Source organism: Manis pentadactyla, chromosome 7 (assembly GCF_030020395.1).
Source record: "Manis pentadactyla isolate mManPen7 chromosome 7, mManPen7.hap1, whole genome shotgun sequence".
NCBI classification, from domain to species: domain Eukaryota; kingdom Metazoa; phylum Chordata; class Mammalia; order Pholidota; family Manidae; genus Manis; species Manis pentadactyla.
Genome location: NC_080025.1, coordinates 55,865,693 through 55,882,421, shown reverse-complemented (window position 1 = coordinate 55,882,421; position 16,729 = coordinate 55,865,693). Strand labels below are relative to the sequence as shown.

At 36.2% G+C, this 16,729-nt stretch overlaps 2 protein-coding genes across 7 annotated transcripts in view; both read left to right on the top strand.

Moving 5' to 3' along the window:
- Positions 1-27: 27 nt before the first annotated feature.
- Positions 28-15,486, top strand: DUS4L (dihydrouridine synthase 4 like). 4 transcript variants are annotated; one of them, XM_036918989.2, is made up of 8 exons: positions 28-189; positions 3,836-3,990; positions 4,434-4,570; positions 8,571-8,692; positions 11,227-11,344; positions 12,377-12,499; positions 13,262-13,488; positions 14,209-15,486. In XM_036918989.2, exons 3-8 carry the CDS (start codon positions 4,455-4,457, stop codon positions 14,454-14,456), a joined length of 954 nt encoding a protein of 317 aa, XP_036774884.1. In that variant the 5' UTR covers positions 28-189; positions 3,836-3,990; positions 4,434-4,454; the 3' UTR covers positions 14,457-15,486. The 4 variants fall into 4 exon arrangements, with proteins under 4 accessions (XP_036774884.1, XP_036774883.1, XP_036774886.1 ...); XM_057504407.1 differs by lacking the exon at positions 28-189 and adding an exon at positions 846-863; XM_036918988.2 differs by lacking the exon at positions 3,836-3,990 and having other exon boundaries at positions 45-227.
- Positions 15,487-16,522: 1,036 nt separating this feature from the next.
- The window catches only part of BCAP29 (B cell receptor associated protein 29), a 69,895-nt gene continuing 69,688 nt past the window's right edge, over positions 16,523-16,729 (top strand). Inside the window, exon 1 of one of the 3 annotated variants that reach the window (XM_036918985.2) lies at positions 16,523-16,724. The gene's annotated coding sequence lies outside the window, so the exon portion shown is untranslated. The remainder of the gene's footprint in view (positions 16,725-16,729) is intronic. The other 2 variants (XM_036918983.2, XM_036918984.2) reach the window with 2 other exon arrangements.

The following is a 16,729-nucleotide window of genomic DNA, read 5'->3' as shown; positions in this document are numbered from 1 at the left end:
TGGGGCCGCTCGCTCCGCCCTCCCAGGGCCCGGCCGGCCTGGGAACGGACCTGAGGCTGCTGCTGGACCAAGGCTTCCTGAGAGCAGCGTGGGGCCCCAAGTAGCGCACCCAGGAAGCCGAGGCCGCAGACCGGCGCTTTACGCAGTGTTCCGCCAACCCCCTGGTGTAGTACCCGAGCTGAAGAGAAGGTGGGCGCCGCAACGTGGCTGCAGTGCTTATCTCTAAAGCAAGTATTGAACCTAAGAACTTGGGCCTCTCGGTGGAGGCAGGATGGGAGAGCGGAGGTTTCTGGGAGCTTCGTGTGCACTCCACAGGCACACGAATAGCTTCCCGGCTTCATCTGTTACACGTCTTTGGCTCGCAGTCCTGGGGTACAGGCAGGCAGTAAAAGTTTGGGAAGGAAAATTGCCCGGGATGAATGGTGAGGAGAGTTAGAGAGCCGAGAGTCGGTGAAGAAGGAAGACTGAACCAGGAAAACACAAGTGAAGTCCGTCTCTGCCCTCCCTCGCCGGAGACCGTGACGTTACGCTTTTTCTCTATTCCTCTGAGTTTCAGCCATGTGCAATGAGTGATCCCAAATTTCTTCCTATTACAAATAGATGGAGTTTCCGTACCTCATCTAACAGTATTTAAGCTATAAAATCGAGTTAGTTCTTGTTATCTTCTCCGCCGATACATCTGTATTATTCACCTAGCTTTCGGCCCAAATAAACACTGATAAATTAACAGCCCACCCCCACGTATGCAAGATTAAACATTGCTTCATAAAAACTAACTTTTCCTTTATGTTCACAGGTTACCAGTTTTTCCCAATTATAGAGCTACGTAGTTCTCTTGATTCTGCTAACAGTATTTTGAGAAGGTAGTATATTAGAACATACCCTGTGTCAAAGGTTTTTCTAAATAACAAATCTAAACGCATTTAATGCAACAAATCAGGTGAGCAAGTCTCCTGATACACTTACTGCATTATGCTTTCTCTCGACTGTCTCAGAGGCTTTTCCTTAGTCTAATTTATTTGATCTCAAGCGTGGTGTGAATAGGATCGATGGTTCTGAGTGGAAGTCACACAAATTGCCAAGGGCATTGTGCACAGACTCAATTAGGATTCATTGTCCATAATACACAAAATATTTAATAATTCTTAAATGTTGACGAATAGGCACTATATTTGAATGATGAGTTCTCCTTCCTTGGTGTTTACATTGCAATATTTAGGAAAGATTTAATATTTCATTCAGTGAAGACTTTTGAGCCCTATACCAGCATGATTTTGCAAACATAAGACTCAATCCTAATCTTATCCCAAAGGAGCTAATAAGGTAACGTAGGAATATATTTAAACAGTTGTACCAGCTGCTTTGCAGTGTATGGATTGATTTATTCCCAAGCTTGGGTGCACAATGAAATCACCTGGAAAGCTTACACTGATGCCTGCATCCTAAGCCCAGAGATTCACATTTAATTGGCCTGGGGTATAGTTTGAGCATCCTTATTCTTAAAAGTTACGCAGATCATTCTAATGTAAACCAAGGTTGAGAACTAGTGATATATTCATTCAGCAAATAAATATTGAGGGAAGCCTTAGTGCCATATATTGGAATACAAGAATGAATAAGAATGACATTTTTCTTGCTAAAGTCACTAATGACTTAGACTTTTTAAGTCTTTACCTTACTTAACTTTTCTGTGATGTTTAAGAGACTTACCCCCTCTCTTAGGGGTGGCTTAGTAATACTCTCCCCTCTCTTGGTTTTTGAATTTTGAAGTTTATTTCCCAGCTTCAGAGTTCATCTCCCTGTCTTATTTGTATTTTTTTTCCTCTTGTCTCTTACTTCAGTGTTGGTGCTTCTAAGGATTTCTTTCAAGATATGGCATCCTTAAGTACTTTGTCCAAGTTTTTCATTTCAGTTTAATTCATAAACGTTAAATATTCTCAATCTATTCCTCTAGCTTTTTCCTGAGCACCACATCTATATAATCAACTATGAGGCATTGCAGTCTTGAAATCCCATGAACACCTCAAGTTTATTACACCCAAATGTGAACTCATATTTCCCTGGCAAAAACATATTCCTCCTTCTGGTTCTCTATCTCATTGACTGGAGTTGCCATCCACCTAGCCTCTAAGCCAGAAGTGTATAGGTTGTCCTACAATTCTTAATACAGATTGTACACTGTCATGAATTGATTCCACCTCCTATCTTGCCAGTTAATTTTTATTTCTAAAAACCTCCTGAATGTGTTCTCTTTTCTCTTCTAACCCTGGAGTCCCACAGTCATGTATAACCTGGTCTACACAATGGCCTCCGTACTCACATTTTGCCAACAGCCCTACCCACTCCAGTGAAGTCTTTCAGAATCAGAAATCTGATCGTGTCATTTCCCTGCTAAAATTTTTCAGTTAACAACTCGCATGCAAAGAGATAACACAGCCTCTACAAAAATACCTGGTATGCTTATGGAAGTATGTCACATGCATGTTAGCATGTTGAGTGCATATGTAAAAATCACCCATGGAAAGGAGGAAAAACGGTTAAGAACTAAGGACCTACAGTATAAAGTCTAAAAAATCTTAACCTGGTATATAAGGCCTATTACTATTTAGTTATAACCATAGTTAGATAGTACCTCTAGTTACAACTCAAGCAACACTGAACTACTACTGTTTTGTTGAAAAAGTATTTTCAAGTCTTCATGGCTTTACATATGTTGTTCTCAGTAACTGAACCTTCCCCTGTCTGCCATGTAATGTCATCTCAGGCGTTCCCTCCTCCGTTGTTTATGACTTTCCTCCCTTCTCTAGACAAGTACTTCTTCCACAATGGTTGAATTATGTGTGTTCAAGCTATTGTTTTGTGTATGTCTAACTCTAATACATTTTTAAGGACACAGGAAATGTATTTTAATCATTATTTCTAAGATGTGGCAGGAACTTAATATTTGTTGAATGAATAAATGTGCAAACACTGAAGAAAAGACACATGTTATTATACTCTACTTAATTGCAAATGCACAAAACAGGAGTGTTACGAGTATAGTGGGGAAATAAGATGAGCTCTATCTGGGATTCAGAGAAGACTGTCTTGAGTCATCAAGATGGGGGTTATGAGTACAGAGACTGTGGGACAATGAAGATGTACTAAAGATTTAATTAAAGGTTGAGCTTGGCTGACACACTTGGAGATGAAGCAGTGGAGAACAAGCTCCAGGTTTCAGACTTTAGTGCATCAGTGTGTACGGTGATGGCACAACCAGGATATGAAATGCAGAAGAGAAGAAACAGATTTGACTCATGAAAAGGATTTATCGTTTGCTTTCTCTTACTTATACTTCATGTATATGGTTTACATTGTTCTAATCATGAATTCTTATTTTTTTAAAAAAGATAAGCTAGTAACTTTGTCTAAATTTTTATGAACTCAGACTGAACAGCAATCAATAAAACTAGTTTATCTTATCCCAACTGTACTTTCTTCCTAAGGAAATTGAAATTATTGATTTATATTTAGTTTATATCAGCACTTTCTGGATTAACCAAATGAAAAAATTGCATGTTGAGCAATTAGATCTTTGTGAAATTGGCCCATATCTGCTTCTAAATCACTAAGGCCAAAAACTGGAATATGGAAAGAAGCCAGCAGTATAAAATGATAGAATTTTAAGTATAGCAACTATAAAGCACTTGTAAAGTACCTAATTTAATCACTTGTACTTCTTTGATATAAGAATGATTTATGATGCAATTATATGATTATAAGTGAAATTTTCACTAGATAATGCCACATCTAAATTTTCTAAAATAATATAAGGTTCGTTTGTCTTCTGATTCAGATACGGAATAAGACTTGAGAACAAGAGCAAACATTACACATACCAATATACTTTCTGGAATGCTAACTACTTAAAGCTAACTACACTGTTGTTCAGATAATGCCATTTAACTTTCCTGGATAAAACAGTGCATTTCAAAGTACCAGACATATATAGTATTATGTATGAAATGATTCAAATCAAATTTCCTGGTTTATCAATGCCAAAGTAACATTGAAAATTAAAAAGTAACATGAAAAATCATAACATGGTATACCAGGAAAAAATCTTGTACTTTCCCACATCTTGAGCATTTGTTAATTTGAGCAGAAAGTGTTACTGCATGCAATTAAATGTAGAATTTGAAACTATTGGTGTTTGACACAACCATAAGTCGTAGAGAATATAAATGTCATGATTTTAGTGTGCTAAAAACTATGTGACTTATAAATGGAGGCAGAGTTCTGTTGCATCTTAGTTGATATTGTGAAAAAAAGCTAAGATCCTGAGCCCACAAGCCTGACGGAGAACATATGTTTTAACATTGAAATTCTTAGAGTGATGGGAATTCATCTAATGAAAGTAACTTTTCTCTATGCAAACTGATTGCCTTTTTCAGATTTGAAACAAGTCTGTATTCATGAAGAGTGACTGCATTCAAACCACAATATGCCAAGAAAGAAAAAAAGATCCAATAGAAATGTTTCATTCTGGGCAGCTGGTGAAAGTCTGTGCACCAATGGTTCGATACTCAAAGTAAGTATTGTTAAATAGCTAATGAGCTAAGATGTGATTTCCTTTTTATACTCCACTTTTTAAAATTAAGACATAGGATCTTCACACACCTAGCTTTGGCATCATGGTCCAGGCTTGAGTCCTGGTGTTACCACTTGCTTGGTATGTGTGTGGCCCTGAGTAAACAATAAATCTCTCCAAGCTCCACTTTCTATCTATAAAAATGATAGTGCTTATAACTCCCATCTATAAAGATACAATGGATATTAAATATAAACATTTATGCATGGTTTTGTGTGAACATGAGTCTTCATTTGTCTGAAACAGATTGCCAGGACTGAGGTGACAGGGTCATACGGTAGTTGTATGTTTGGTTTTTTAAGAAACTATCAAAACTTTTCCAGAGTGGCTGTAACTGTTTCACACTCCCACCCATAATGTATAAGGGATTTAGTTTCTTCTCATCCTCACCGACTTTTTATAATGTCCGTTTGTAATTTAAGACATGTGATAGGTGTGCAGTGGTATTTCCTTATAGTTTTAATTTCCATTTCCTTTATAGCAAATGATGTTGAACATCTTTTCATGAGCTTATTTGCCATCTGTATATTGTTGAGGAAATGTGTCTTTATGTTTTTTGCCAACATTCTAATTGGATTGTTTTCTTCTTTTTAACTGTTGAATTGGCTTTTAATTTTTTTTAATTGGTAAAATACACACAACTTAAAATTTACCATTTTAAACATTTTTTAGAGTATGGTTCAGTAGTACGTTTACATTTAAGTACATTCACCTTGTAATACATCTAATTGCTAAAATTCTTTTCATCTTACAGAACTGAAACCCTATGTACATTAAACAATAGCATCCCATGCCCTCCTACCACACAGACAGTGGCAGCTACCATTCTACTTTCTCAGTCTTTGAATTTGACTATTCTAGGTACCTCATGTAAGTGGAACCATATACAATTTTGTCCTTTTGAGACTGGCTTATTTCACTTACGGTTCATCTATGTTGTAACCTGTATCAGAATTTCCTTCCCTTTTAAGGCTGAATGATAATCTGTTGTGTGTATATACCACATTTTTGCTTATCCATTCACCCAGTGATACATGCTTGCATGGTTTCCACCTTTTAGCTATTGTAAACAATGCTGCTATGAATATGAACGTGGATGTATAAATATCTCTTTGAGATCCTGCTTTCAATGTTTTGGGTATATGCCTGGAAGTAGAATTACTGGATCACACGGCAATTCTATTTATAGTTCCTGGAGGAACCACCCTGTTGTTTTCCACAGTAGCTACACCATTTTTATATTACCACTAGCAGGACACAAGAGTTCTGGTTTCTCAACATTTTCACCAACACTTGTTATTTTGTTTGTTCCATTATTTTTATTATAGCCAGCCTAATGTGTGTGAAGGGTATCTCATTGTAGTTTTGATTTCCCTAGTGTGTTTATATTTTCCATAGTAGTTTTGTGTTTACCTAGTGATATTGAACATCTTTTTGTGTGCTTATTGGCCATTTGTGTATCTTCTCTGGATAAGTGTCTATTCAAGTCCTTTGCCCATTTTTGAATCAGGTTGTTTGTATTTGGGTTGTTGAATTTTCGTTCACTGTAGCTTTTGAGAGTTCTCTGTATACTCTAGACACTGGTCTTTTGTCAAGTATGTGATTTGCAAATATTTCCTTCCATATGTAGCTTGTCTTTTCATTCTCTTGACAAGGTCTTTTGTGGAGCAAGAGTTTCTTACTTAGTGATGAAATCTAATTTATCAGTTTTTCCTTTTGTAAATTGTGCTTGTGTCAAGTGTAAGAAATCTCTGTGTAACTCTTGATCCTAAAGATTTTTCCCTATTTCTTTTCTAAAAGTCTTATTGTTGGTTCTATGTTTTATGTTTAAGTACATGAGCAAATTAATTTTTTTGTATAAGTGTAATGCTTAGGCTGAGGTTCCTTTTGTTCTGCTTTTGGATGTCTGATTATTCCAGCACCATTTCTTGAAATGGGTGTGTTTCCACTATTGAATTACTTGTGCATCTTTCTCAAAAATCAGTTAGGCAAGATTGTATGGCTATCTGGATTTTCTGTTTACGTTCTGCTGATCTATGTGTCTGTCCCTCCATTAATACCACAGTCTTGATTACTATAGCTGTATAATAAGTCTTGAAATTGGGTAACTTGTCACTCTTTCTTTTTCAAAATTGTTTCAGCTATTCCAGTTCATTTGCCTTTCCAAATAAATTTTAGACCTTGTCTGTAGCTACAAACTATCTTGATGGAATTTCCTTCAGAATTGTATCAAATATGTATATCAATTTGGGGAGACCTGCATACCTTACTGTGCTGAATCTCCCAAGTTATGAACACAGTATGTCTCTACATTTATTTAGATCCTCTTTGATATTCTGTCATCATTGCTGTGTAGTTTTCAGCATACCAGTACTGTACATCTTTTGTAACACACCCAATTATTTCTCTTCTCTTTTTAATGATTGTAAATGGTATTATTCTTTTAGTTTCAATGTCCATTGCTGGTTATATAGAAGTAAATTTTATTTTTGTATATTCATCTTGTATCCTGTGAACTTGCTGAAATTACAGACTATAGGACTTTTTTTTTTTGTAAATTCTTTGGGTTCATCTGTGTAGATAATCATGTCATCTGCAAACAGGGACAGTTTTATTTCTTCCTTTCCATCATCTGCCTTTTCTTTCTTTTTCATGCCTTATGACGCTGAATAGAAGTTCTAGCAGTGTGTTGAGTAAGAATGATGAAAGCAGCCATCCTTGCTTTGTTCTTGATCTGGGGGTCAATGTTCTGTCTTTCACCTTTAAGAATAATGTTAGCTGTAGGATTTTTTTTTATGGATGTTCTTTATTATGTTAGTAAACTTCCCCTCTATTCTGTTTTTCTCAATGAATGAGTATTGTTTTGTCAAATACTTTTTCTACACTGATCGACATAACCATATGATTTTTCTTCTTTACAGTGAATTATGTTGATTGATTCTGAATACTGAGCCTTCTGCTTTAACTATGTTTTCTGATATCACTACAACAGGGAAAGGATGAGCAGGCACTACCTCATTATTCTCGGGTGGAGATAGAAGTCCAGGTTCCCCACTTAATCTCCTTTGATGCTTTAGTGGCAGGGGGCTCCACATCACTGCTGAGCAGGGTTTGAGTCTCAGCTCCCCAAGCAGGCGGTGGCCTGGTAACTGCTGGGCAGTGATGAAAGTCCTGGCTCCTCACTAAATATCCTGTGACACTCCTCACAGTGGACATGGACAGGGAGCCTTGCTAATGCAGAGTAGGTGTGGAAGTCCAGGCTCCCCATGTGGTCTCCACTGATACCACTGAGAGGGACCTTGTTACTGGCCAGCAGGGATTACAGTCCCATTCCTTTCTTAGCCTTCTCTGACACCCTGTGGAGAGAGGTGGGGGAACCTCAGTACAGACTTAGGAAGATAGAAGTTCTGGCTCCCCACTCAAATTTTGTCTTTGGAGAAGGGCCACAGTTTTTCCTCTGGTGTTTGGCTGGAGTAGAGCCAGTGTTAATTAAAAGTTTTGTGTCTTGCTCTGCTGCCTCTTTCCTGGTCCTTTGGTTAGAGAGAGTAGACTTGTTGGGGCTGTTTTTGTCTGCACCCATTGGTATTTCTACATTGCCATTTCTTCAGCATCAAGTCTGGGATATCTGAGGCAAAAAAAAAGACCCAGGGACTTACCATTGTCAATACCCAGGTCTTAAAGGAGGTCAGTGTCTAGTCTGCTCTCTTCCCTGCACCTTTCAGAGTTCTTATATTTATTTTGTATATAATACCAGGGTTTTTAGTTATACTAGCCAGAAAGAATAGGGAAAAGTACCCCTACTCTATCTTCCCATAAACAGGACTTTCTGCTAATATATATTTAATAATTAAATTATTTAAAAATTGACTAAATTAAACTTAGAACTAAATATGATTATGATGTTTCCAAAGTACCTAATTAAGGTTTTATATGCTCACAGGTTGGCTTTTAGAACACTAGTAAGAAAATACAGTTGTGATCTGTGCTACACACCAATGATAGTTGCTGCTGATTTTGTCAGATCTATAAAAGCCAGAGACAGTGAATTTACCACAAACCAAGGTATGTGAAACCCAGAATTTGGTGACTTTGTAAAACTTAAAAATAAATTCAACTATCTTGTCTACCAGAAACAACACAATTCAGAGGTTTTATTTTTAAAATCACATACTTGTTTATATGTTTTTAATAACTTTTTTAATGGTTTTATTTAGTGCCTCAAACTATGAATGACATGTCAAAGTGTAAGGTCAGCCTTCCTTAAGGCCCCCATCCTCTTACCTGGACTTTTATATTCCTATTTTATTGCATCCAATCTTGTCCCATTATTCCAAACTACCCTCCAAACAGCCCAAAGGGTCCTTTCTACACCTCCTTCCTGTTTAAAATTCTTCTTAGACCTCTCATTGCCTAAAGAAGTGGTTCTCAAAGTGTGATTCCCCAGATGAGTAGCATTGGCATCATCTGGAAACTGGTTAGGTTAAAAATGGGTCCCCAGGCTCCACCCGAGGCCTACTGAATCAGAAACTCTGGGGATGTGGTCCAGCAATCTGCGTTTTAAAATGCCCTCCAGGTGATTCAGAGCTTGCAAACTACTGAGGAAAACCACTAGCCTAGAAAGTAGAATTCCAGTGCTTGTGGATAAGAATATCATTCTTCATGATCTAGCCTCTGAACACATCAGCAATTTATCTTCTATTAGTTTCTCTCCACAGCCCACTGACTTTATTCTTCAAAAATACTAAGTCATTTTAAATCCCTGAACATGGCCTAGTCTCTCATACTTCTCTACCTAGATTTTCCTTCTCAGCCATGCCTGTCCCCCAGCTCCCTCTCTCTCTGGCAAACAGCAGTTCATGCTTAATCCAGCTCTCAAAAGTTTGTGGCTAAGGAACTTTCCTGATCAACCTCTGTTCTTGTCTTCTCTCTTAAGCATAGGCTTTTTAAATGCCTCTCTTTCCCACTAGACTATGTGTGGGCTCCTTGAGGCTGAAGCTATTTCTTACTGATTTGCATACTCAGCTCCTAGCACAGTACTGAAAATATATTAGACCAACAAGTGGTTGTTAAGTTGAAATTCTATGACTCTTTGAGTTACAAAGGGGGAAGCATCCTACATCTGCAGGAACAAGCAAATTCTCCTATCCCATGATAACTCTGTAAATCAGTGGATTGCCATAGAAATTCTGAGTCAGTGGAACTAGGGTGATACCCAGAAATCTGCATTTTGGCAAACACCCTGTGAATCTCATACAGGTAGTCCTCAAAAAAACTTAGAAAAATTACAATACATCCACCCAGGATTTATAAAACTAACCCAAAGGTGAGAAAATATGTCCTTTAAAACCTAGGAAAGCTCTGATACATTTGACTATATTCAAATTTGTAACTTCTGTCTGTAAGAAAAGAGCAGAAATAACCTCAAAGACAAACCAAAACCTGAAAAAAATGTTTTTGATATTTATGATAGCAGAGCTAGTAACTTTATTTTAGAAATTTAAATAATGAGAAAAGGAACAACTAAAAAATTGTACATAGCAAAATGTTCAAAGAATATGGAGAGAAAGCCCATAAATAGAATTATACACAATTTGATGTAGATAGATTATAGGATAACTTGTGAGGAAACAATAACTTCCATGCATACTGGTTTACACTGGCAGGCTCTTTTGACAGAAAATTTTGTATCAAAACGTTGGATATTTAACCAGCAGTTACACTCCTGGGCATTTACCCTGTGAATATACTCACAAAAGCATTCATGTAAGCCACAGCCAAAATGAAAAACAGTCTACAAGTACAAGTATGGTCCATCATACAGTGGAATATACCACTAAAAAGAAAATTATGGTCTGAGCACAGCTCCCAGGTACATCAGGGGAAGAAAGAAGTAGCATAGCAATGTATATAAAATGTTCACATTTGTTTAAATGTAATAACAGGTATACATAACTTACTCTGGAAAACAATAAGCTAATTCTCACCTTTAAGAAAGGGGTTTGTTCTCCAAGAAGGGACTAGCGGTTACCAAAGGGGAGAGGTATGGGAGGGCGGGTGGGGAGGGAGAGAAGGGGATTGAGGGGTATTATGATTGGCACACATGGTGTGGGGGAGATCATGGGAAGACGGTGTAGCACAGAGAAGACAAATAGTGACTCTGTGGCATCTTAATACACTGATGGGCAGTGACTACAATGGCCTATGGGGGGGACTCGATAATATGGGTGAAAAAACCACATTGTTTTTTCATGTGAAATCTTCATAAGAGTATATATCAATAATTCCTTTAAAGTTTTTTTAAAAAAGGGGTCTGTTGTCAAGAGTACTATACTTTAAATTTTATCAAAATTTATATTGTTTTAATTTTCACTAAATGTCATTTGTGTTTGATTTAAAATATTTAGAATTATTTCAGTGCTATCTTATTTGAACAGGTGCCTCTTAGGCTAAAAATAGTTATTGCTGTTACATCCTATACAAATGTTAGAGTTTGGTATCTCGTGTGTGTGTGTGTGTGTGTGTGTGTGTGTGTGTGTGTGTGTGTGTGTGTGTGTGTGTTTCTGTGGATTTTAATGTTGAGCTGTTCATTTTATCAGGTGATTGCCCCTTGATTGTTCAATTTGCTGCTAATGATGCAAGACTTTTATCTGATGCTGCTCGTATAGTCTGTCCTTATGCGAATGGAATAGACATTAACTGTGGTTGCCCTCAGAGGTAAAACTCAAGAAGCTGGAAGACTTTTCAAAAAGATTAGAAAAAACTATGTGAACATGGTAAAATATCTTTCTAGTTTTCCAAGAATTAGAAAGTAAGGAAAATACAGTTAAAGCACTTGCGCTAAATAAGGAAAGATTATTTAGGAACATACGTGCAAAGGTATGTTCTGATGGCTAAAACAATGTATAGACTTTTGAGGTGAGTTTTGTCTCACCTCACCAACAGGATTTTTTTTGATGTGTGGGGATCTGCCTTGAACCTCATCCATAAGTAATTATGTGAGACTCTAATGTTTATAGCAATACCTAAAAGGTGTTTTTACTGCCAGGTCAGACATACTTACTCTAGAATATATGATTCTCTGATATGGGTGATCATAATTTGTTTTCTCCTAATTTCCTTTATAAGAACACCTTCTTATAATTATGTTTTATTTCTATACCACAGTAACTTGGTTGACTCTAAGTAACTGGGTACTGATAGGATTACTTAATTTGACAATATTATCCCTACCTTCCTGGTGCCACACTGGATTATCTGTCAGTAATTCAAAATGTGTCCAAAGGATAAAATCAAGGTTTTAAGTACAGCATAATCCGAATCAGATTAGACATATTTGTGTACTCATTAGAAGAGTTAAATAAGCTGTTTAGTGGTACTGTAATGCTGTAAACCAAAAATATCTTACTATTAGGACTAATAAAAGTTCTTATTATGTACAATAAACATCAAATGTGGAACTTAAAAAATCTTAAGTAATTGCCATTAATTACACATACTTAAATCTTTTGGTCGAATGAATTTTAATTTAATTTTTTCATAAAACTATCTCTCCTAAGTACTTTTTAATCTGGGAACATATTTTCCTAATCTCATATTGATCCACTTAGAAATGTTGGATCTATGAATTGTAAAAATCTGATTGCATTCCAGATTGCTCAATAGAGAAATAGATGCACTTACAGTGCTTTTAGAATTATATCTTCCAGCTATTTACAATTTATCTGTTGTTGTGTTTGCTCTATAAAGGTGGGCAATGGCAGAAGGTTATGGAGCTTGCTTAATAAACAAGCCAGAGCTTGTTCAAGATATGGTGAAACAAGTAAGAAACCAAGTGGAAAATCCCAGATTTTCAGTATCTATTAAAATAAGGTAAAGGCCATATTTTAATCTATTGACAAGATTGTCCATTACTTAGTAAAGGATATTCCTTTTGTCCAGAGGTGTGGGGATGCCTGTCCTTAATAAATTGGTAGCTGGTGTATGGAAATGTTGAAACATAATATTTAGTAAATCAGTATATACCATATTTTTTATTTACAATCTAGAACGATTTCCTCTTTGCATTTTTTAAAAGAAATTAAAACATCTCTCTATTTAAAAACTTTCCTCCAAAAGAAACCCCCAACTTTTTCCATGTACTATTTAATTAATACTAGAGAAACATTCCTTGTACCAAGAGTAGAAAATATGAATGATATTTGTACCAAAATTTCACAATGAAAAAGAAAAGAAACCAGAAATCAGTTTTTTGATAATGTGTTACCTTATTTCAAGATAAGGTATTATATTCTCCCACTTGCAGACTGGGGCATGCAGAGAAAATATTAGGATAGCATCTTTCAATTCATCTGTGACAGAACTGATAGCTTTTTCAGTTGCCAAAGCCAAAAAGGAGGAGCACAGAGACAGAGTAAGATAAAACTTACTGGCTATCCTATAGTTGCCAGTGAATAATGAAATGGCTAAATTTGAAGTCTTAAATGGGAACTGATCCCTGAACAAAACCTGATAGTAACATGTAGTGATAATAGGTTATAGCAAAGCTAACTATAAGGTATTAGATGAAATATTTATTTATTTATTTAATCATTTGTGTGCTGTGAAAAGACAGATATATCTTTGAAATTATAGGATCCATGATGACCTTACAAGGACTGTAGATCTTTGTCGAAAGGCTGAAGCAACAGGAGTTTCCTGGATTACAGTCCATGGAAGAACTGTTGAAGAAAGACATCAACCAGTTCACTATGAGGCCATGAAAATAATTAAGGAAAGTATGTCTATACCTGTAATTGCTAATGGAGACATCAGAAGCTTACAAGAAGCAGAAAATGTGTGGCATATTACTGGGACAGATGGTAAGAAATCAGTACTTGAGTTTTTGTCTTTTAATTAGCAAAAAAAAAAGGGGGGGTATGAGAATGTTGATGTGATTTTCTTTTAAACAGAATCATATTAATCTATTGTACTGATTTAAGCTAAGCAGTTTAATAAAATGATGTTAACTCTTCTACTTAGAAACAACAGATTCTTTTAATGGGGGTAAATTAATTGTTACTTTTTTGCCACCTTCATAACCAGTGAGTGAACAATTATAAATCTTTCAGATAACTTATTAGTGAAATAGAACACCTAGAATAGAAATGAGAGTGAACAAAATAGTGTTCACAGGAACCAAAGGAATCCTAGACAGCTATGCAGTCTTATTATCCCCTTCAATTATTGGCATACCAAGCCCTTGTGATACCAGTTGCTGAATGGGAGAATACAGATAAACTTAACTTTCAGTAAACCCAACTTTTAACAATCTGGATTTACCCTAAGGAAAAAAAAAAACCCTAGTTGCTTAATGTAGAAGTTTTTAAGAAATAAAAAAGAATTCCTATAAGTAATTAAATTTTCTTGGTTTATAAGAAGTATCAAAATAAATTTTTATAATTGGATAAAAGACTAATATAAGGGCATTATAAAATCTTGGAATACTACTTTATTTTTTAATATTGTTTTTTTCATTGTGTTTGACCTCATAACCATAAATTCTTAATATGTGGACAAATGTCATGTGCTTTAATTTGTAGGAGTGATGGTTGCAAGAGGACTACTAGCAAACCCGGCCATGTTCGCTGGATATGAGGAAACCCCATTAAAATGCATCTGGGACTGGGTTGACATTGCTATTGAACTTGGAACACCTTACATTTGTTTCCATCAACATTTAATGTACATGATGGAAAAGATCACCTCAAGACAGGAAAAAAGAGTATTTAATGCTCTGTCAAGCACATCAGCAGTCTTAGATTACCTCACAGACCATTATGCGATTTGACTGGACTTCCTAAATTAGTTTAATGTATACTGCATTTTCGGTCTACAGTGAAACTACCCAAGGTCACATCTTGGTTTTTACTTTAAATCAGTGGCTTTCAAATGTTAGTATTAAAAACAATATCCTGAGAACATTTTAAAAATCAGTCCTAGACGCCATCCTCAGAGATTCTGATTGAGTAGTTCTCTAGAGTGGAACCAAAATTTACACTTTTAAGGAAGACCCCAGTGACCCAAACATCCTGGTCATCCTAGGTCCAAACATTGACAAACATTGTGCTGAATCCTATTAATGGATTTTTTTTTTAAGTGAGGATTTTTCTCCAAAAGGAATAATGTTTTTAACATTTTTTAAATAAATAAAACTCTTTAATACTAACAGTATGACATGTAATATCTGTAAATTAACATGAAATATGTTTTTAATGAAATGAAGTACAGAGAAAAGAACAAATGCCAATACCTATATAAGATGAAAAGGAACAAAAAATTCTGTATAGAATTGCATTCAGGGCTTAGATTAAAAATTCAGATTGTAAAATCAAACTGGTACTTTGGTACGAATTGAATACCACAAGGTATTTTTTTTATTTTATGTAACAATTTAATTAGATGTGATGTTTTCTAAATTTAAAACAAGATTCCATGAAACTCTTTAAATGACATTAAATTTATTACATTTCAAGCTCTAGGTCTTTAGAAGAGTGATAGCTTGGCAAATAGAGCTGTGTCTAAAATGATAAAAGTTAATTTCAGTCTCCTACATCTTAAGCATGAAAAATTTGGTAGCTAATCTAGAGATGATTATACATTTGAAATATTATTTCCTGGAGAATAGTAACCAGGTTCTATTTTTGATTTACAAACTGAACTTTCATACCCTGTTTTTAGTGATGTTATTTTTATGCCTCCCAGCAGGTGGTAATAATTTTAATGGTTTGGGAATGTTACTAATAGAATTTTGTTATTGGTGAATGTACCACTGCAAGAATTAAGTATCTCAGGTTAAAATAAAGCAATTCTATAATTAAGATATTGATCTATATTACCAACATGAAAACTGAGACAACTATCTGAAACTGCTTAATACCAGAGTTTGGGAATATTAAATGGATCAATTTTAACAATCACTGTGTTGCCATTTTTCTTAAGCACATCTGTGATTTCAATTTTTAACTTTTTTAAATAAGTGGTTTTTTCATTTGATGTGAGTAGTATATAAGCAAATAGGAGGGTATTACTGTCAAAGGAATCACTTTATATTGGAAAATTAACAAGTGAAATGCACTAATGTAAGCACAGCAACGTGGAGTAAGGCACACAGCCTCTCAAAGGAACCAGTATGGAAGGGCAAGGAGTTCCACACGCATTTGATTTTTTTTTTACTTTGTTTATGGTTAATTTATGTTCAGTCTTCTTTCTTTTATATATATGATCAAAAATATTTGTGATAAGAAAAAGCACAAGAAAATATTTTATGTTCTATATAAGAAAAACGTATCTTATAACTTATTTTCATTTAATATTTCCAAATAATTGTCCCCAGGAGAATACTCTCATTTGCATTCCTGATATATTGGCAATATTGGAAAAAGTTAATTTGAGTATTCATGCAATTTGAAAACCTAGAGAATAATTAATTGAAAGAATATGCCATACCTACTTATTTTCCCCTCCTATCAGCCTGCAAACATCTCCCTAAAGTTTATTGCCTCTTCCCAGTCACTTAGAGCAGAAGTTAAAAGTTTTTAGGCCACATGTCTTCCACATTCTCTGAACAAAATCCTGCAAAACCACACTAGCCCTTTTCTTAACTACAGCTCAGTTCTTGACAATGAAACCACCTCTACCAGACAGACGGAACAGGAAAGGAGTGCGTGAGTTTCAAACAGTTTGAATTTGCATCGCTCTAACCCTCCTTCTCACGGGACCCCGACGAGCTCGTTCGGGAAGCGTCGCCTACCGCACCCTCCCAAACCACACCTTATTGGAAATTTTAAGGCGGCCCTACTGAAGAAGTTGCACTTATGATCCCCAAGCTTCGGGTGGAAAAGTCTGAGTCACTCTCTAATTCCACCGCAATTAGCAAACAATTGGCACTAATCGTCGGGTTCCCGCCGCCGTACCTCCTTTGGGACTGGGAGCCCGGGCCGAGGGAGGCGGCCGGCTGGGGTGCGACGAGGCCCTCCCCCTCCCCGCCCCGGCGTCTGACGTCCCGCGCGTCGGCGGCTGCGGAGCAGCGCGGGGAGTCGGGCCGGCCGCAGGCGGGGTAAG

Coding starts and splice junctions, on each gene's coding strand:
- DUS4L (XM_036918989.2), top strand. CDS start 4,455: ATGAAGAGTGACTGCATTCAAACCACAATATGCCAAGAAAGAAAAAAA. Junction 4,571..8,570: donor CCAATGGTTCGATACTCAAA/GTAAGTATTGTT, acceptor ATATGCTCACAG/GTTGGCTTTTAGAACACTAG. Junction 13,489..14,208: donor GCATATTACTGGGACAGATG/GTAAGAAATCAG, acceptor TTTAATTTGTAG/GAGTGATGGTTGCAAGAGGA.